Source organism: Xylaria bambusicola, assembly GCF_022495145.1.
Source record: "Xylaria bambusicola strain CBS 139988 unplaced genomic scaffold F5B22scaffold_38, whole genome shotgun sequence".
Classification (NCBI taxonomy): Eukaryota; Fungi; Ascomycota; class Sordariomycetes; order Xylariales; family Xylariaceae; genus Xylaria; species Xylaria bambusicola.
In genome coordinates this window covers 220,126-240,897 of record NW_025953591.1, presented here as the reverse complement: position 1 = coordinate 240,897, position 20,772 = coordinate 220,126, and the positions used below count along the sequence as shown (strand labels likewise).

Here is a 20,772-nt window from a genome sequence, read left to right as displayed (position 1 = left end):
TGCAGCTTTGCCTAGAGTCGATGTAATTATCCCCTTAAGAGTCTGCCCCATACCAATTACATGCTGTCAGGCGGCGCAGAAGAAATATTGGCCGAGACCGCTCTGTATTAGCTGGTTCTACGCAATCAGGGGTTGACGTGTTGATGCTCGGAATACCGGGACGTTGAGCCCTCTGATAAGGTGGTAGGCAGCAGTCTAGACCGCCCTTATCCGCCCAATCCTAAGGTTACGCCTGCACCGGCATTACATGATCATAAATCCAGATGTTCACCTCTGAAAACTGTGCCAAGAATTATCTTCCCCTCACCGTCGTCTCGACCTCAACAACCCACAGTCTCAGAACCGCTCACATACGATGTCATCAGGTCATCTAGGATCGGAGATGAGTGACTTGCCAGTTACTTTGAAGATTCTGGGTAGGCAGGTGAGTTCACGCCGCATCAACGGCCCAATCTTCTCGCCCCTTGGCCTCTCCCGTCTTAGGAAGCCGAGCCTGTCTGACATGGAGTCGTGGGCGTGGACGACAATAGAGAAGAGATCCGAAGCTCCTGTACAATCTGTACCCAAGCGAGGCGCATTCTCAATCGACCGAGGTACTTCTCGTGGGTGACCTTGATGAGATACCTGCTGTCCAGGCAAGTGGGGCCTTACACCGAGTCACGAACCTCATCATCTCACGCGATGCCCTCGCGGGAACATGGCCGGAACGTGTCAATGATTCGGTTTGCCAGATCTTGGCAGAGGCGCAAAACCTCCAAAAGTTCATGTAAGCTAGTTTCTATCTATGTCCAGCTGCTTGGAGGGCCGGAGAATCAGGTCATGCTGACTTGCTATAGATGGATAGGCATCCCGTTGGCGGCCGCGACTCTGGACACGCTCCGGGGATGCTGCCGTGGAATTAAGTCAATCCATGTAGAGTTTCCGGATAACATGGAAGAAATGGTACTGGGTTTATCTATCGCAGATGATGAGCTCGAGGATGAGGAGCCCGACGAAGATGTGCTTGCAGCTCGCGCGCTCTACCGGGCTCCTAATTTCCGTGGCTTTCCTGACATCGAGTCGCTACATGTCTACAATATCTTTGACGACTTGCGTCACTCTAGGGAAAATCTTGTCCAGGTTCTCCGGGAAGCCCCAAACCTTCGCAGCCTGGGCCTATCACTGGCCATCGAATCTATAGCTCGCTGTTACAACGCTAGGCAGGCCAGGCAGTACAAAGGGTGGTTTGACAGACTCTGTGGCGAATATACCGGAGCTGCTGCGCCCCGTCTGCAGCTCGAATCCCTGATTTGCGGCACAGCTATATACCCTACAAAGGCCGATGTTCTGGCAAGCTTCACCGACTTAGCCTGCCTTGAACAAGTACATGTCGAAAACAGAGGCATCTCACGTGAAGGGAAGTACATTTTTATGTATGATGACACCGAGCACAGCGGTATTGCCTTCAGATCCATCTTGTCAAAACAGTCCCGTAAATTGCGCCGCTTCAGCGCATACCAGTTCCGGGACGACGTGATGGAGGCGCTAGGTGGTATCGACGACCCGAACGTGACACGCCAGCTAGCCTTATCTTTTGAAAATCAAGAATACGTCGAGATCAGCGACTTACTCCAGCAGAATGAGAGTTATCCCCACTTTCCACTACAGCTGAGAATGGTAGAGATGGATCTCCAGCGCCAGGAATGGGAAGAGTTTACAGCCGAAAGTATTCTGAACAGCTTAGTGGCTAGCGAGCAAGACACACTCGAGGGCCTCATGGTGCACCTGCCCGAAGAACCAGCTGCCGATGGAGGCCTGGCTTTCTTGGATATTCTAGGACTTGCACTCGAAAGTCTGCCTAGTTTGAGCCAGCTCGCCATTGGCATGGACCGGTTCGAGACAGCAAGAAGGAATTTCACTGATGCGCAGCTGCGGCAGAGTGCAGAACGATTGGTTGTGACTGCACCACAGATACGGTTCATCAATATTTACTGGATGTTCTGGAGGGTCTCCCAAGGGTCGGATGCCTCCGGACCAGAAGATGTTATTCTCGAGGAGCTGGGGTTTGCGGAGAGAGAGCTGGTGGAACTTTGGGTGCATACCATATTCCGTCCCTAACAAGGGCGTAATTCCGGTTGCTAGGAATAGATTTTTAAATTTCAGCACTGTCCCTCAAGACACCAATGGCTTCCGTTGGGAAGCCAGGGAAATGGCATGAACTTACCAGGAGCTACAATACGACGTTGAAGTATAGAGCGCAACAATCTGACCATAAGGTATAAGTCATCCTAGCTCATCAGCCTTCTTGTGGCACAGTAGGACCTCTCCGTCGTAGCCTGCATTTCAAGAATAAGCCGAGAATGATCACCTGGCACGCTCTCACTGTTTTATTGAATCCTATCCAAGATCTTCACGATTCTAGACTTACAAAACTCGGATCTCATTGCTACTTACGCCATGTCTTATTCTGCGAGTGGAGTTCCTATTGGGGCCGGAATGTAACTTGTGTTGGCGCATTGCATGCATTCATGTCGATGTCATGCTATCAACACCACAATTGCTCTAAGCGATGTCTCTTGGCGTAAACGTACGATGTCCAACTGGGCAAAAAACTCGCGGGACGCGGCCAACGTTCCGAGATACCTGGTCAAACAGGGCTCTGTCTCTGAATCACACGCAGATGAAGCTATTGGAAGATTCGACTATTGAGAGTCGAAACAGCACAGGTAGTAGCAGTATGCAAAGATGAGATTGAGTCTATTAGGTATATAAAGTAGAAAATCCCTACGGAAATATCTCGATATGAGAGCAACACACGCGCCTTCGTCCCTATATTCGACTGTCTGGTCAAGCCTTAATCTGAGCTTCTTTTATCATCCCTCCAAAGCCACCATGAAGGTTGCCGTTCTGTCCGCTCTATTCACCGCATCCTTTGCGGCTGCCGTCCCATTCCTCGAGCCCAGGCTCGTGCAAAAACGCGCCTGTGGCGAGACGGCGGACCTCGTCTGTTACGGTAAAAACGGCGGGACACCTCAAAATATCAACCCAGATGATATTGCTTGGGCGGCGCAGTACCTGCGCAATATCGCCCAGGTAAACAACGGCACAGCCGGCGCGTTCTGGACCAGTTGAGTGAACCCCTTTGACCAATTGTGGGGGAAAAGACAAACCAGACTGACTGTTCTTCAGTGCCCCCCTCGAATGACTGCGAGGAGTGGCAACTCCCGCTGGCCTTCGGCGAGACGGTCCTGTCGCTGGCCAAACACATCAGCCCACGCATCAACTCGTCTGTGCTCTTCGAGGACATGGCCAATACAATCGACGGTGGCGCCAATCCAACGCCAACATCGTTTGCCAACTCGCTCCTAGGAGCGTGTGGAGGCGACGGAGGAATGGTCGGTGTTTATGTCAACGCGTCCAACCCGGCGTATTTGACTCCGCAGTATATCTCCAGCGGAGCCATGCCGGGCGGCATTGTCATTAAGATTGTGCACTCTCCGCAATAAATCGACCCAGGCTACTTCTTCTCTACGAAGTCGGTGGAGAGTAGTCGGCAAAGGAGGTGTTAGTTGTTCGAGGCGATATAAGTGGCCAGTATTAGTAAAAGCGTTCAAAATATTAGGCTCCCCAAGAGAAGACCGATGGGAGATAGCAGGATAATTACGAGGCACTGCCAAGAATTGTTCATTTCTAGACCAAGAAGATAGTTTCAAATTCAAATTCAAATTTAACCTCAGGATTGAGTAAACTCGGGAAACCAAAGCCGTTCTTCTCAAACACGTAGGCAGGTAGACTTGAACATAGGCATCAAGGGGAACTCACCAAGCTAGATGGTGGCTACCGCAGCGAGATTCATTGAGCAATAGGTTTTAGGCAAGTAACCCCCATACAACCAGAGCTTAAATCTAATGGTTTCGATGTCTGTTCACATGGCTTAATTAGAAGATACTAAGTACACATAGATAGAGCCATTCACCAAAGGCTACGACAATTCCAGCAGCCATAGATATATCCAAGCTTTACCTAATGAGAAGAGAAACAAACATAACTAGAGAGGGGATAGATCCCTTTCTGTATGATTTCCTAATCTGAGATAACTGAAAGGAGGCACTAGGCTAGTCTAACGCTACCTAGGTAGTCACGATTTCACTTCGAAACACAAGGCACCTCTTAGACCCTCTGCCTAGACTCAACACCATAACCACCAGCTCGTCCCAACTCTCAAATTCGACTTCCCAGAAATACAATCATATCACCTACTGTGGTGAGGGCTCTAGAAGAGAGCTTGGAATTTAGTCATATTTAATGGCGCTAGGGATTCCTAGTGGGGGATACCCTAGGCTATTCAAACTCATTGGACTTATTTTGCCTAATTGTTGGTTTTAACTGTATCTATATCCAATTGCTTAGACCTTCATTTCTGCCAAGTGCATAGTTAACTGTAGATGGCCTAAAGGTTCTTGGTGGTCTTGGCCGTATAACACCCATTAACAACTCCACCACCAACACAATTAACACCACAACCCAAATTTTCATGATCACATATCAATATTCGAACACCATCTTAAAGAAACAAGATAATTGGTTGCCCTGCCATTCACTCATGCACACTGGGCATCCATGGGTATACATATACCATCAAAATAGACATAACAAGAAGCATCATGACTTCTTCCCAGTACAAAAAATAAAATAAAAAAAGAACACGCTCCGTTCCCTCCCAATATCCGACAACCACCCATTCGTTCTTTCATCATCAGTCATAAGAAATAGGTACCACCATTCATTCATTCAACCATCCCATTCCTATCCTCCCCAAATCCCCATCCGTAGTCTACCTCATAACAGTCGTCGTAACCCCTCCACCGGCAACACCCCCAGGCCTGGAAACCACGTTCCTCGCAATAAAATCTTTATTCTCGATCGTCACGCTCTTCGTCATATGATTGACTTTATACACGCCTACCAGTCTCGCCGCAAGTTCGAACATGTTATTTCTGAGAGAAATAACGATGAACTGTGCGTTCTTGGTGCGTTCTTTGATGTAATTGGCTACGATGGAGACCTATATAAACACAAACAGACACGATTTGATTAGTAAGGTGTTTCATAAAGTCAAAGTAAAAGGTAAAAGTAAAGATTTAAAAACGATGAAAAGGTAGATAGGAGGAAAGCAGAGGAACATTGAAAATAGGGAGTAGGGAATAAGCAATAAATAGGGGTAGAAACAAGAAATAGAAGCTGTAAAAAGGAAACATTACTCACATTCCGGAAATCCAGCGCAGCATCAATCTCATCCATAACATACAGCGGCGTAGGTTTATAATGATGCAGCGCAAAGACCAGCGCAAGACTACTCAGCGTCTTCTCTCCACCCGACAAATTACTAATGTTCTTCCAGGACTTCTTGGGCGGCATAACCGAGAACAATATCCCCTCGCTGAACGGATCGAGAGAATCAACAAGTTCGAGCTCCGCGTTTCCGCCCATAGTAATCATCTGATACATCTCTTTCAGCCGTAGCGAGATCGTGCTAAATCCCTCCATGAAGCCCTCGAGCCGCAGCCGACGTAAGTCATCACATCGCTTCTTGGCTGCATCGCGTTGGGAGACGGCGCTCGCGAGATCCGAGGAGCGCGCGCTGTGCTCTTCTACGCGCCGACGGTATTCGGCTAGAACACTGACGTCGACGTTGACGTTTTGCGTCTTCTCTTCTAGAGCCGCGATTTCAGCTTTGAGCGCCTCTTTGCTCATATCCTTTAATTCATCCTCAGTGAATTGCGGGAATTCTTCAGGCTGGCCGGTGGGTGTCGATTCTGGTTTCTCGCGGTCCTGGTCTTCGTCCTGTTGTGCAGCGTTTTCTTGCTCCTCGCCGTCCGTCTCGGCAGGCTTGAGAGTTTCATCCCCATCTCCTGTGGGCTTAGTTGCCGGCGCATTGCCCATGAGATCACTGACCTTCTGCAAGACTAACTTGCCCAGCTTCTCGTTCCAGTAACGCAAGCGCTTTTGGTTTTCGACAAGAGCCTTTTGATTCTCTTCGAGTTGGTTGCGCATTTCAATCTCAGCTGCACGCGTCTCGTTGAGTTCAGATGTCTTTTCGTCGAGTTCGGCCTTCATAGAGGCGAGCTCCCGCTTCTTCTCTGCTAGCGTTTCCTCTGCAGCCTCGACTTGTGCGTTCAGTGACTCTGATTTAGTTCCCTGGTTTTCGATCTCCTCCTCAAGTTGCTCGAGGTCCTTGGCGGCGGCCTCTAATTCTTTAGTGGCCTTTGCGTGATCCTTTTGGAGTTTTGTCTTTGACTTCTCGGCCTTCACTTTTCTTACTTCGGCATTGGAAGTCTCTTCGTTGTGAGAGGAAATCTCTTCCTTGAGGGTGTCTACCATTGCCCTCTGAGCTCGGAGTTTCTCACCACCAATCTCCATGATCTTGTCTTGCAACTCTTTGATCTCAGCCTCCACGTCCTCGGTCTCAGCATGAAGTTTGGATATTTCTTTGTTTAGCTTTGCAATCTCTTTCTCCAGGGCAGCTTTGCGGTTGTCATCAGACTCGGAAGGTTGGTGCTCTTTGCTCAGCTCTTTGAATCGACGTTGAGTATCGGCCATATTCTTCTCAGAACTCTGTATCTCAAGTCTAATCTTCTGCATTCTTGTGTCAAGGCGTGGAATTTGATCTTGTAATTCCCTTAGACGTGTCTCCTGTACTCGTTGCTCTTCAAGGAACTCCTGGAAACGCTTGTCAAGGTTATCACGGTCACTCTCAAGCTTAGCTACTTCTTCCTGGGTGGTTTCGGCCACAAGCTTGCTGGACATTAGTCCTCTTTTGACAGTCTTGCCACCACCTGACATGGTACCGCTCTTGTCGATGAGTTCGCCATCAAGGGTGACTACACGCCACCTCTTGGCGCCGTATGCAATCCTGTTGGCCTGTGCTAGGTCCTTTGCAACTAAGGTATCCTGGAGAGCATGATAGAATGCAGGCCTGAATCTGTCCTCCTTGGCCTTGACCAAGTCAAACAGCCGGGGTGCATCCTCAGGTGTTTGAATTGGCTGGATATCACGGACTCGCAACTTGTCCAGACACATAAAATTGCCTCGACCAAGGTTTGTCTTGCGTAGATACTCAATGCACTGCTGCCCGGCTTCAACCGTGTCTGTCACGAAATTGTCTAAAGCACCACATGCTGTCGAGATAGCAACGTCATACTTTTCATCAATTGTGCCAAGATTGCCGAGTCGACCATGAAATCCATCGATTCTTCCAGACTCTTTCATCCGCATCAAAGCGGTGAGCACGTTGCCGCGGTTCTGTGTCTGAGAAAGACTTGATCTCGCCTCGTCTGCTCTCTGTCTCGCGCGTGATACCTTTTCGCGGACACGGGGTTCCATCTTAGCCAAGTTATCAATCTCAGCCTCAACTTGTTTCGCCTCCTCCTCGAGCTTTGCTTTTTCAGCTTGACACTCCTCAAGCTCGTCAAGCTTGGCCGACCGTCCTTCTTCGATCAATTTCATTTTTCCTTTCAGTTCCTCTTGAGCAACAGCCCCGGCATTAGCCTTCTCGACCAAAATAGCCATTTCAGACTCGGCGACGGCGATTGCTGACTGCTTCTGATTGATCTTTTCTTTCCAGGGCTCAAGAGACTTCTGTTTAGCAGCGATCTGGTCGGAAAACACTTGTGTCTTGCCTTTGAGGCTCTCGCGGATAGTGGCAAGTTCTGCTTCCTCTTCTTGTACACGTTGTTCCAGGTTGGTGAGTTCCTCAGCACGTGAAGCGATCTCCTCTGTGCATTGTTCGATGGTCTGATCAGCTTCCTCGGCAGACTTTTCAGCATTCGCGATGGTCTTCTCGAGTTTCTTCTGCTTATCGGTCAAAAACTTGCGCTTCTCATCAAATTTGACCCTCTCCTGTTCGAACTTTGAGGCGTCTTTGACAAGGGCCTGCACAGTCTTCTCCTGTGTCTCGAACTCCTTGCTTCCCTTGGAGTACTCTTTCTGAAGCTGCTTGATGACGTGTTCACTGCCTTGGTGCTTTTCTAGCTCTGCATCTAACTGTGCCTGCATCTGACTGATGGCCTCTTCCGTAACGGCGACGTTGTCGTTACATTCGCTAATGTATAGCTGGTATAAGGCTGACTGCTTGAGAGCAAGATCGTTCTCATCCCTGATGTAGGCCAATGCCTTGTTTTTCTTGTCCTCGAGGCTGTTCTTTTCCTTCTCCACGTGTTGCACACGGCCACTCTTTTCCATGCATATTTCGTTGAGAGCCTCGACTTCAGTAGCAGCTTCCTCAATTGGCGACTTATATTTGGACGTTCCAATGATATCCTCAAGATATTCGAGTAGACCATCTTCATGTTCATTGCCAGCTTTTGGCTTCATCTGCGCAATCGACTCAACTTCACCTTGTAGAATTAGGAATCGCTTGTGGTCAAGATCGACTCCACGGTCACGCAGTAGTGTTGTGACTGTAGTGAAATTGGACTCTTTCCCGTTGATGTAGTATTTGCTGGAGTTGTTCTTGAATGCTTTTCTCGAGATGACGAGTTGTGAATCAGGAACTATCTCGGAACCACCACCGGGCTGTCATTGAAGTCAGTATTCCAGACTTGAAAATGGAATGATTTATACTCACCAGATCCATTACTTCCTGGAAGTGCACAGCGACTTCACAGTGATCCAGGTCAGGATAGGCAGCTGAATTGTGAATAAGAGCCGAAATCTTGCCTTGCCGCATCTTGCTTGCCCTGAAGCCAAAGACAAAGAGCAGCGAGTCGATAACGTTGGACTTTCCAGAGCCGTTTGGCCCAACTACCGAGGAGAATGACGCATGGAAGGGTCCAACTTCTTGTCGACCAGCGTAACTCTTGAAGTTGTTGAGGATCAAGTAAGTGATGACAATGCGCGGCTTGGGTCCAGTCTCCTCGGCGACGACAGGCATAGCCATCTGACGCGATTTCAACACGATGTCCATGGGCTTCTCTAGTATGGTGTCCATCGGCCGGATAGGCTTCACCTGGGTTACAGTCTCATCGATACTACTGGGTGTAGGTGGCTCGTTTACACTATGGCTTGTAATATCAGCCAGTGGCGTCGCATGCCGCTCAGATGGTTCTTCGGACTGCCGAGGTGTTGGGATAGTAGAAGGTTGGGTATCTGGTGTTGGCTCGACGCTCGCGTTAGTTCTCCGAGGCGCAACACTCTTGCGCTTACGAGGAGACGGCTTCTTGGTTGGTGATTCGGGGGGTATGATGGTGGCCGACGATTCCCCAGCATCAGGAGCCTCGGTAGACTCTAGGATGGAGGACTCGGGGGCGACACTCTTCCTCGGGCGGCCGGCGCGGGGTGTGGGAGGTGCTGCAGATTTCCTCCGGCTCTGGGTTGTGCGACGGGAGCTACGACTGGCAGCCTCGGGATCAAATTCGTCTTCACTCTCCTCCTTGATTTTTCTCGCAGTGGTGTTGGCGATAATATCGTCTTCATCGTCGGATTCGATAATGGTACGCCTCGTTGCAGCAGCGCGACGGGAGCTTCGTGTAGCCATGGTTGGTCTGTCTGTCTGTCTGTCTGTCTGTATTGGGTTGCACAATTCCCCACGATGCAAGGGAGTATATGGTGCTGTTCTCGGCTGACAGCTTGCGTGTATTATAAATACCTGTGAGCTAGATAGCAGGTATTGGATGCTGTTCGCGCTGCTTGGTTGCAATGAATTGCACTTTGTCGCACGGCCGAGTCGAGTCGGTCAGCAAGCATACCTATGGTAGGTAGTCAAGTAAATATAAACAAACCCCACCAAATTGTGCCTGACTCGCCTGAACCAACCCCTGCTCGTGCCTGCTTTAGTCTAAGCCCAATTGGGTAAGATGCTGATCGCTACCAGATCCCTGGCTGCCACTTTAGCGCGTTGTGATTTACCTGTCCGAGATAGCTTCAAAGCTCGCAAAAAGTTCAACCACCTCACTTTCGTCATTCTCTTTCTCGGTTCGATTTCTACCATTGGTGTCTCGCGCGTCGCAGTAACATAGTCATCATGGATGACTACTTAGAATTCAACCGGCTATTCGGCGGCTTAGACCCCTTTCCTTACAGCCGCACAGTCACCTTGAGCATCGAATCCGCCCGTCGGAGTCTCGATGGCGCCCTTTTCATAGATCGCGTGTTGACGGCATTAAACCTCGGACAAGGTATAATTATATCCAAGCACCAGGTCGACTACTTCAACAGTTCACCAGCTAATCATATCCATCCATCCATCCAGCCGTGAATCACTATCCCCCAAAGAACAAAGATGCTCTCCGCCAGTGGCACCAGCTCATCTGCTCCGACAACAACAACAACATCACTCTGCACCACAAGCTCTCGATAGTATACTACATTCTCCTCGACATCGGTGGACGCTGCGGCGGTGCCGATCGCGCCGAGCGCTTCGCCAAGTACGCGAGCATTCCCGACCGCTACCAGATCTTTATGAAAGGTCTGTGGCTCATGGACACGCGCAACTTCGAGCTCGCGCTCGAACACCTCACGCACCCCTCGCTGATCTCCGACTTCGCCGACGACATCATAACCGTGCTCGTGCACCACGCCAAGGACGGCGACTACAGCCTCCCGCTCGCATACTACCACACCGTGCAGCCCAGCATCCAGTCTTCGGGTGCGCTCGAGGCGCTGTTCGATGCCGTGGCCCAGTCTAACGTCATGGCGGCCTTCGACTTCTCCCGCTCCCACGCTGATTACATGCGCCGTCAGCTCTTCCAGCGGCTGGTGTTGAGCGTGTTGGGCTCTGGTCGTGGTGAGGAAGCTGCCGAGAAAGCCTTTGAGCTCACAAGCCTGCCGCTTGATGCTGATGAGGAGCAGTGGTTCAGGGAATGTCTAGAGAGTGGCGAAGCGAAGAGGTTTAAAACAGCCAAGGACACTCTGGTCATGCGCCGGATTGTAACTGGACAGAGCGTTGGAGTAAATGAGAAGGGTAGCTGGGCCACAGTATTGGAGGGCTTTAAAACAGGTAGTGGTGGCCGCGTCGGAGTTTGATGCCGCTTCTCCTACGTATTTCTATGGTTTCAAATTGCATAGCGTTGGCGTTTCGAGACTAAAAATTTTATTTCTTCACGAATGTCAGAATGCGATACTCAAATTTCTTGAGATTCGAGGACAGAGCCATGCTGCCCTTCAAGAACTGTAAGAGCGCTCGGAAAGACTTCACAAGGCTGTATTTTAGACATTGTTCGGGTATACCCATCCTTACTGTACAAGCAGTCATGAATGATTATCGCCAGCCTTAGCAGCCGGGTACATATGCTGAGACTTGACACTTGAGTAATCTCATCAGACGGCGGTAGTGGGAACTTACCTAAAGAGAGCGTCTTCAAACCACCATCGTCATCCAGTAGCGGTCCATAACCAGCACAGTCAATGTAAATCAAGAATGAAATCGTTATAGTTCTTCTAACAAATCGCAGCTACAAGGGAAGGGCGATACTTCGGAACCGAACGAGATTCAGGCCCGAATGCAAGATAATTCTGAGCGAGTTTCTTAAGTGAACTTAGTTACCTTGCAAGAGAACTTTATCTCTTGGCCATAGAAATAAGAGACACAGACCCAATGTCCACTTCAGAGATACCCAGCTAAGGCTCGATATCAGAACCAGAGCATAAAACTTAGAGGCAGAGTACAAGACTTAGCCAGCTTCCATACCGAGTGTTCAATCATAGAGGACCAATTCCAGCGCGACATCACTCCTGATCTCACAACGATAGGATATCAATCCCCAATAAAACACCCAGCCATGCCATCCGACCAAAGCCTCTATCTCACTCCAGATCCGTCCGCTCTCCCACGGATAGAGAAATAAACAGATAGATAAATTAAATCGAATTAGTTCCCAGTATAGTTAGTAACAACCAATACATACTTATATCTTTACTGTGTCGCTGCTTTTTCTCTCTATTGTCATTGAGTCGCATAGCTACTTTTGACTTTCAACTCTTTCTTACAATCAAACTCATAATTTTTTGGGGGGAATTTATATATATATATATATATATAAACGTAATCATCACGTTACTTTGAAGGAAGTTAGATAGCATTAGAAGCAGCTCATGCGAGTCCCTGTCCCTATCAAAACTCGTGATGAACGCACTGAACATAACGCATGATGTTGCTTATACTTCCTGTTTTATACCTCGCTTACTTAAACATCATATTCCCGTCCTCATGATGGAGAGGTTTGATACGGAGTTATGAGCCAAGGACGCGACTCGTTAACCACTAAATCAAATTCGCCTCAGGTGATGGTAGTTCTGTTCGAAATTTGTGTCACTCTACTGACTTACGAAAGATTGGTTCGATTTTAGAGCCAGCAAGCTACGAGTATTACTTTTGGGCATATGTGCCATGATCGCCGTTGGATGTAACTAAGCAAGGCATAGAGCAGAGATCTCATAAATCAATCAATTCTTCGTTACGATTCGAATACATCATGGAGGGGTTGTATCTCTCTAGAGCAGGTCCTTCAGGGCGGCTCGCGCTCCTTCACGGAGGGACGAGGCGAATTCTCGCTGTGTTTCTAAGTTCAGCATTTACACGATCCACTTTAGTTTGTCGTACACTCAAGATGGCCACATAAACTTTGAGCTCATGCAATATGAAATACTCCATGGGAATTTTACGTTCAATGAATTATAACAGGAGACACGGCGAACCAGCACGTCGCAGGGAAACCATTTCAAGAAGCACAATCACACATAAAGTACTTGACAGAAAGACAGTTGAAATGCTTGTCATGGCAGAATGACTCGATTCATGTATGTCATTACTAATGATATCATGCCGTAAAACCGTCGTCATGTAAGTAAACCCATTCCCGAGGACCAGATGTTCGCTTTTCCGAAAGAACACAAATACACCACAGACGGCGTTTAAGCCACCTTGGCGGCCTGGGTGGTAGGGAGAACCTTCTTGCCATCCTTGTTGTACCTCACACGCGGAGGAGGGGCACGGTTGCGACGACCCTCTCTTGATCGGACACTGTGGTCTTCTGTTAGTACTACTTATTCGCAAATAGATTCGACGAATCGAGGAGTGGGATCGGGGAAAGACGGTGGCTCGAGTGTCGAAGACCAAGGTTCTTCTCAAGCGCATACGCAGCCCGGACGAGCCGGTGGCGCAGTCTTTCCCTGACGGGACGACGTACCGAACGATCTTGCCGTGAATGGCACAAGAGACGCAGTACTGCAGCTTGAGGTACATCTTGGGAACAGTGTACTCCTGGAAGACGGAGGCATCCGAGATATCACCTGTGCGCGCGTTTCATTAGTTTTGTGGCGGGGTAGATAGACAGAGCGCAAATCGCTGGGTAGGAGGGAGGGACGAACGGATGGCAGCAGACTCGACCATGTTGCGGATGGTGAATCTCTTGATAGCCTTATCCTTGGGGGTGCATCGCGAGCAGTTGGAGCATCGGATGGGCTTGGTGTGGCCGCGGCCCTTCTTCTGTAATTCGCAGGCAGGTCAGTGACGGTCCAGCTAGATCAAGATCTAAGCATTGAGAGCATGGAGGGCATGTGGAGGGCATGGAGAGAGGAGTGCGTCGATGTGTGAAGTGGGTGCTGGCGTGTTGGACGTACGTTGCGGCCGTTGTTCTTTCTCTTCTTAACCATCTTGGCGGTGATGTGAACTTCCTGTCGATTGAGTTGTCGGGAAGAAAGCTGAGGATTGGAAGTCTTCAGATAAGTCTCAAAGTTTACCTAGACAGGCAAAAAATGTTCAACGACTTGCAGACCCCACGCGTGCCGCGAAACGAGCCAATGACAGGGAGGGGCAGCCACAACTGCAGATGTGCGAGGGCAAGACTGGGTGAAAACCCTAGCAGCGCTGTGGCCCGGACTCGATGCGCCACAGAGCTAACAGCATTAGCCCGAGGTTTCGCCAGTTACAGCGCAATTAGCGATTGAATCCCACAACTGTCCGCCAGCTGCCCCACTACAGTCACTGCTGTACCTAGCTACAAGTCCAGACCCGTGGACCCGCTTCATCCCACCATTTTTGTTCGCTGCGGCGCCTCATAACCTCCAACCTTTTTTTCTCTTCTCCTACCAAACCTCATCTACATAGGTTGCTTAGGACGGCAGTTTCATAATTGTCTAGGTAAGTCGATACAGCCTCTCGATATCCCGACTACTCGCATCATGCATCCTATCATCAATCAAGTGTTCCCTCTCTCGCATTGCCCACGAGAGAGGGACAGCGGCGCAAAACCTTGAGCCTTGTCGCCACTGCCCTGATCTCACGAGACCTCGGGTTTCGCGACCTCGAGCGCAGTTCACGTGCCTCGAGCCCATCGCCATCCATACAACAATCACAGTAATCACTCCTCCCACAAATAGCTAACTGGAATCCCCAGGCAATCATGCAGATCTTCGTCAAGACCCTCACGGGTAAGACTATCACCCTTGAGGTGGAGTCTAGCGACACCATCGACAATGTCAAGTCCAAGATCCAGGACAAGGAGGGTATCCCTCCCGATCAGCAGCGTCTGATCTTCGCCGGCAAGCAGCTCGAGGATGGCCGCACCCTCTCCGACTACAACATCCAGAAGGAGAGCACCCTCCACCTCGTGCTCCGTCTGCGTGGTGGTGGTAAGAAGCGCAAGAAGAAGGTCTACACCACCCCCAAGAAGATCAAGCACAAGCGCAAGAAGACCAAGTTGGCCGTCCTCAAGTACTACAAGGTCGACGGTGATGGAAAGATTGAGCGTCTCCGCCGCGAGTGCCCTGCCGACACCGTAAGTTTCACTATCACCAATCATGGGGCTCGTAGCCAACCATATACTTTGCATGTGCTAACACAATCTCTACAGTGCGGTGCTGGTGTCTTCATGGCTGCCATGCAGGACCGACAGTACTGCGGCCGTTGCCACCTGACCTACGTCTTCGACAAGCAGTAAACGGATCAACACCTCGCGACTGGGATACATCGAGATATAAAACAAAAAGGGTTACGAAAATCGGGCATAGACTCATGGGAGTTTCAACGTCATATAGCATAGTTGTCTCCTGCTTCCTTGATAGTTTCTCAATATACCTTGTCAACTGGTGCACATTGTTCTCTCATTCTCCACCTTGGTGATATGTGCCTTTCGTCTCTCAATTCAATATCAGTGATGTGTCAGTTCATTAGTCGTCATCGCAACAGCGTAATCGCAATTGTTGAAAATGTGCTCAAGAAAGCCAACTATTAAGCTTGAAAGGCAATGTTACAAGTGGGATGCTAAGTCCAAACCATGATTCAGACAGTGAGGGCAAGGATCACTTGAGAGTATGAATGGAATCTTATAACAATCATAGGAAATCTTATATAGTAAATGAATTCCTCAGTTGTTATCTCATCTTACACATAAGATACATGATTGAGCGTTAAATCAGCAGGCCGATCAGCCTTGTGTCCCATGGGTTGAGGGCAAACATAGCCGGTGGTGAAATTCGAGGATAATGGGTCGCAAACTCAAGCCTACTGCACGGAGAGTAACTCGGTAATACTAAAGGCGTACTCGTTCTCAAGAAACTCATATAATATACAGGCATATATCCATCTTGACAGATGCAGAGTAACGCAAGTAGCCAATATACGTTTGTCTGAGTCTCATTCCAAAATTATATACAAAAATAATATATAGATACGCAATGAGACCGAGACCATCGCTCCATGACCAAAGCAACGCATCTAGCAGTAAACAATCCAATTATCAAGGGTATAATGCTTAATAATACTCGAAAAGCCCTTCTGTCCATCCGCCGCGCACGCCTTCTTCTTCTTCGCAGCACTAACGCTCGTCGCATCGTCGTCCTCGACATACTCAACATGGAACACGGGCTTTCCGGCATCAATAAACGGGGCCCAGTCCGCGCACTCCTCGTACTCGGCGCATTCCTCATTGATCGCCCACTCGGCGACGTCAACGACCTGCTCGACTATGGCCCCCGCATTCTTCAGTCCGTACGCGAGACCCGCATCGTGCGCCGCGTCCGCGAGAAACCGGACGTAGTCAACGGTATCCGCCTCGGTGTAGTCGAAGCCGGAATCGTTCGCGTAGCCGTCGATGTTATCGGGATCAACACCACTGCACCCCTTGTCCGCCGCGCTCGCGATCCGTGCCGCCATTATGGAGCGCACCTTGGCGTTGCGATGGTCGACCCATTTCTCGTCCGGCCAGCCGTCGAGCGTATTCCCTATTGCCGAGGCCGGGAATTCATCCGCGTCGTCACGGTAGGATTCCACGCTTCCCGCGCTGAAGTAGCACACGATCGTGTGTCCTGCGCGCTTGAGCGCCGCGATCGTGTCCGATGAGGTGTTCTCTAGATCGACGGGGTAAAAAATGGTGCTCTTGTTCGCGTTGGAGGGCGTGAGCGAGAAGCCGAGGGGATAGTCCCAGGTCGTGCCCACGGAGGGCTGGATCACGTCGGCGGCGGCAGTGGTAGTTGCCGACGGGGAGGCGGAAGCAGAAGCGGCGGCGTTTTCGCCGGTCGGACAGCCCCGTGTAAGACCGATGCCGAGGCCTAGACCGAGTGCGAGAGACGTGACGCCGACCATGATGAACAGTATGATCTTCCTCTTTCGTGTGAGGAACTTCGTAGATGCAGGAGTTGCTGTGCCGCTGATCTCGGAGGTCTCTTCAACGATGTGTCCGTCCGCCTCCTTTTGAGCTCCCGCGTTCATCGCGCCCGTCGTAAGATCTCCGCCAGCCTCGGCGATTATGGTGCGGCTGTTTGATTAGAAGGCTTACGAGAGGGATCACCAATCCCACCCATTGTGTTTCATTTTAGTACCGAAACAAGAAGCTCGAAGACGGCCTTTGCTTGAGGGGCCTGTCGTTCGGCCAAATTTTAGCGCCATTCTATTCCTTCGTCGCTTTTCTCTCTATTGGCGTTAGCTAATCTGATTATACCTACTAACTGGAATGGAGGATAGTCGAGATTTGCATTGCTTACCTAGTTTAATTAAGGCGTCTAGAACATTTGATTGCGCCACTGCTAGCAGTACACGCCGTATTTACCGTATTGATGAATACCGGTACGTGATGAGGACTTGTTTCTTCATCGCGGAGGTTTTGTATACATGCATCTTGAATCTTGATCCTGTCAGCCTAAGTAATTATACTTATGTGTAGGATACCATACTGCTACCTCAGCAGGTAGTATTTGGGTGTAGATCAATTCGCACACTAGCGCACGAATGCCGTAGTCTGATCGGATGGGGACGATCAGACGATCCAGATCTTTCTGAATCCCATCAACCAGACTTATAGTTGCTTATGTAATATCGATGAATATACTCAATGGGTTGAGCATGAGATTCATGTCTCCAATCTAAGATGTAATGCAAGATTTACTGTCAACCTCAACCTCGACTGCAGAACCTTAACACAGAAGCACACTGGTGCAGGATACCAACCATCAATTTAGGTAAAGACTTGACCTCCTAATGGCCCTAATGTCTTCGCCTCACTGGGATGTCGCCTGCTTAATTGAGGTGCTTTTCCTCTATTGATTTTCTCATGAGTCATACCATACTCTTCCCACTGTCTCGGCCAATTTGGCCTCGGAACGCCGAGTACCTATCCTAAACAAGACTTCAAAGCCAAGAAGTGAATAGAAGAGTACCTATCCAATGCATTTATAAGGAAATCTGCCTATAACGATATCTTGGCATTCTTGCCAATGAAACCCGATCCTTAATTGGGGTAGGAATAGGTCATCTAATTCGAGCTACGGGTCAGTTCACGTTTAAAGGCCAACAAGTGCGTGTCGAAATGATCCAATGGGCCAAGAATTGGTGGATGAACAGTAGGAAAATTAGAGGAGACGACTAGTCTAGCTCATATGACTGCGCCTTTAGGCTTTCTGCCCAGCTTCGTGTTGGTGGATGAATGAGGAACATTTCGACAACGCAGTTCGATCGGCTTTCCGAACAATACATGCGGGAGGGCCGGCACTGACACAGCCGCTACAAGTGATGTCCACGATTCAAATATAGGAGCCTGGGTCTCGATAGGTCGGGTGTTAATTACACCCAGTCCGTCGATATTATTATGTGTCCACGGAGTATCAGTGTTATGACTTAATCAGATGAAATGGTAGTAATGATCAATTATGATCAGTTTTCATAGGTGGTAAAAACATGTATATGAATGTTGATCGTTGGATGTTAAAAAATGTCGATTCAATGTATATAGAACTGCTAATTGTAAGAACTTAATGTTCGAATAATTCTGGGTTGATGTCGTCAGAATTTAAATCTTAAAGTGATCAGATCAGCTCACCATCTCAAAGAGCTTAGGCTTGTGTGCAATTGTGTAGGTTTTCTTTATAATATTATCAATATTAAGCGCGGGTAGCTGAACGGTCTTGTCCCTATACTATTGAAGCTTGGTGCTGCCTGCTGCCATGTTGTTCTTTGATACTTCCATTTCCAAGCTAAACGCCGAGTTATTACTAGTTGCTATGTTCTCATCAAAGGGAAAGTCATAATTTATTACTGGAACTTTTACCTGTGTAATTGTGTCATAATTAAGGAGAGGTTTGAAGCGTATCGTGTAATCGTATCTATGTGGTTGAATATGACTCATAATAGGCAGTTCTAGATGTTAAGATATAGTTTCTTTTCTCATTAGATCCATGATCACATCAAAAACTGCTTGCTGCTGAGGTTTTATGCGACTTTGTTCGGGAGCCTCGGGAGCCTTGCGACCTTTGGCTTTAGTAAATTGAAAGATCACTAGGGGGAATACCTTGTTGTCGAGAGAACTATGTCTATGTAGGTTATGGATAAAACATCGGTTAGACCATGATAGTTGGGATGGGTAGTATTCCCAACATAAAAGAAATGAACAGCTCTAGATATTCGGACTATGACTCGACAGTTTTCTCATCTTGTTTTCGACATGACGATGTGAAGTTGTAGCTCTGTTTAGCGAGGAGCACTTGCTAAAACCAAACAACTTATGTTGGTACCTTCCAGTCTGGGGACCATGTAAAGTTTTGGTCATCACAAGTCATAGTGCTATCGACGAGATATGATGATGAGATATCCAACAAATCTTGCAACACCAAGGCCTCTAATGTTTACTCATTTCCCAAGTGACCAATGACGCGCATAGCCCTATTTCACTCATGTATCTATAACCTCACATTGGTTACTGAACACCGAGTCACTTCAAAATGCATGCTATAGGTCTACCTCTCCTCATGACGGCCTATGTCGTCGCAGACACGCTCATATCCAACGAGACATACAATCCCCCAAATATCCCCCCTCATTGGCCTCCCAACAAGCCTCCTCCACCACCGTCGCAAGAACACGTCGCGATAGCAGTAGAGACGCTCCATCATCGACGAGGACATACAACTTCTCTCACCAATCAAACCATCGAAGTGCCCGTCGGGCCAGTCTACAGAAACGGTTCAGCGCTGGGCAGAGTATCCACGTTATACCTCCTCGACAACACGGCAGTCACGTGTATCCCCTACCTATCGGAGAAGCCGACCGGACCCCACGGCAATCCATTCACAGTCGGCCACCCGGCAGTGTTGTCCGAGGACACGCCTGTCACGGTTGGTAATATTTTATGCACGCATGCGGGTCAGTAGGTACCTAGGGCGAACACGATGAATCACCAAAGGACCGAACACCGAGGGGAGAGAGAGAGAAGAGGGAGAAGGAGGGGAGGAGGGTCCCTGGGGTTGGGGCAAGCAGCATGATGATGGTTCTGATTACGGGTTCGGGGATAGGAACCGTATCGAGGCGTTGAGGTCATGCACTCTTTATTCCGGCTTATTTCATGCATCAATGAGTTCCTCGGGGCCGCGGTCAGCTCGCTAGCTTGAACGACAGCTGCCGCCGCCGCTGCTGCTGCTGCTGCTCGTCGTCATGGATTGCATTAGGTAGGTATCGCGTGGGAACACGCGGTGTGGAGGAGGGCGTTGTTGCAGGGGTCGTGTCCTTGGATACGGCATGTAGATCTATAACACGCGCTCACCAATAAACGGTTTGTTGACTTGCCTTTACTCCAACTTTCTCTCGCGACAAGTTGACAAGATGGAGGCTCGGGAGGGCAGGGAGGGGATGGGGGATGGGGATGATGAGCAAGTTGCTGCGGTGATCGAGGATGATCAATGCCGGTCCATCTGATTTGGGCATAGCAGAGACAAAGGACAAGATGACAAGACGTAAGCAAGCAAAACGAAACATGGACTACATAGTAAATATCGGAAATCACGATCAATATCACTCGTCTTATTATGCCTGACTGACTCACTTATAGTAGTGTACTCACTATATCTACTACACAGGGTCTGACAAGAGACATGTGAAAAGGAAGAAAGGAAGCAATTCCCGGTCGACTCGAGGTAGGGGTCCTACTGTATTCACGATAGTGTCCGGTGGTTAGGGCGCGGCAGGAGGCGGTAGGAGGTGGTAGGGGGTGGTAGTGGGTGTTTAGCGTGCGGGGTGACAGGGGGATTAGGGGCCCTGTCTGCCCTGGCCCAGCTGGAAGGTCGCCCTAAGCCCGCCTTAAGCCTTCTGTCAGTCCTCCCTGCACCGCCTTGCGCAACTCTGATCCAATCCAATCCACCCATCCATCGATCAATGCAGCGTTATGCATCGTCACGGGGTTACTATTTAGAGGTGAGCATGTAAGTAAGCATGTAGCTAGCGTAACTAGCTCGCTGGGGCCCAAAGTTCGAACAGACGGGTTCGGTTTTGGACAGTTTTGGGGTCGACGTCCGTGGACTCGATCCAGGGACATC

At 49.2% G+C, this 20,772-nt stretch overlaps 7 protein-coding genes across 7 annotated transcripts; 5 read left to right on the top strand and 2 right to left on the bottom strand.

Moving 5' to 3' along the window:
- Window positions 1–20: 20 nt before the first annotated feature.
- On the top strand, window positions 21–2,439 carry F5B22DRAFT_324384 (uncharacterized protein). Its single transcript, XM_047970732.1, has 3 exons — window positions 21–424; window positions 531–766; window positions 837–2,439. Exons 1-3 carry the CDS (start codon window positions 356–358, stop codon window positions 2,095–2,097), a joined length of 1,566 nt encoding a protein of 521 aa, XP_047828489.1. The 5' UTR covers window positions 21–355; the 3' UTR covers window positions 2,098–2,439.
- Window positions 2,440–2,871: 432 nt separating this feature from the next.
- Window positions 2,872–3,485, top strand: F5B22DRAFT_648947 (uncharacterized protein; the record flags this gene model as incomplete). The annotated part of the gene is made up of 2 exons (XM_047979098.1): window positions 2,872–3,106; window positions 3,169–3,485. 2 exons carry the CDS (start codon window positions 2,872–2,874, stop codon window positions 3,483–3,485), a joined length of 552 nt encoding a protein of 183 aa, XP_047828488.1.
- Window positions 3,486–9,910: 6,425 nt separating this feature from the next.
- Window positions 9,911–11,375, top strand: F5B22DRAFT_616596 (nuclear pore complex assembly-domain-containing protein). The gene is made up of 2 exons (XM_047975598.1): window positions 9,911–10,154; window positions 10,229–11,375. The coding sequence occupies exons 1-2, from the start codon at window positions 10,001–10,003 to the stop codon at window positions 10,999–11,001; spliced, it is 927 nt and encodes a 308-aa protein (XP_047828487.1). The 5' UTR covers window positions 9,911–10,000; the 3' UTR covers window positions 11,002–11,375.
- A 1,055-nt stretch (window positions 11,376–12,430) lies between these two features.
- On the bottom strand, window positions 12,431–13,805 carry F5B22DRAFT_616591 (40S ribosomal protein S26E). Its single transcript, XM_047975597.1, has 4 exons — window positions 13,597–13,805; window positions 13,345–13,462; window positions 13,164–13,266; window positions 12,431–12,997 (listed from the first exon to the last, which is right to left on the bottom strand). Exons 1-4 carry the CDS (start codon window positions 13,627–13,629, stop codon window positions 12,889–12,891), a joined length of 363 nt encoding a protein of 120 aa, XP_047828486.1. The 5' UTR covers window positions 13,630–13,805; the 3' UTR covers window positions 12,431–12,888.
- Window positions 13,806–13,958: 153 nt separating this feature from the next.
- F5B22DRAFT_324308 (40S ribosomal protein S27a) lies at window positions 13,959–15,274 on the top strand. The gene is made up of 3 exons (XM_047970731.1): window positions 13,959–14,116; window positions 14,373–14,753; window positions 14,829–15,274. Exons 2-3 carry the CDS (start codon window positions 14,379–14,381, stop codon window positions 14,913–14,915), a joined length of 462 nt encoding a protein of 153 aa, XP_047828485.1. The 5' UTR covers window positions 13,959–14,116; window positions 14,373–14,378; the 3' UTR covers window positions 14,916–15,274.
- Window positions 15,275–15,691: 417 nt separating this feature from the next.
- On the bottom strand, window positions 15,692–16,684 carry F5B22DRAFT_648942 (glycoside hydrolase superfamily; the record flags this gene model as incomplete). Its single annotated transcript, XM_047979097.1, has 1 exon — window positions 15,692–16,684. One exon carries the CDS (start codon window positions 16,682–16,684, stop codon window positions 15,692–15,694), a length of 993 nt encoding a protein of 330 aa, XP_047828484.1.
- A 2,324-nt stretch (window positions 16,685–19,008) lies between these two features.
- F5B22DRAFT_324277 (uncharacterized protein) lies at window positions 19,009–19,625 on the top strand. Its single transcript, XM_047970730.1, has one exon. It carries the CDS (start codon window positions 19,186–19,188, stop codon window positions 19,612–19,614), a length of 429 nt encoding a protein of 142 aa, XP_047828483.1. The 5' UTR covers window positions 19,009–19,185; the 3' UTR covers window positions 19,615–19,625.
- Window positions 19,626–20,772: the final 1,147 nt, after the last annotated feature.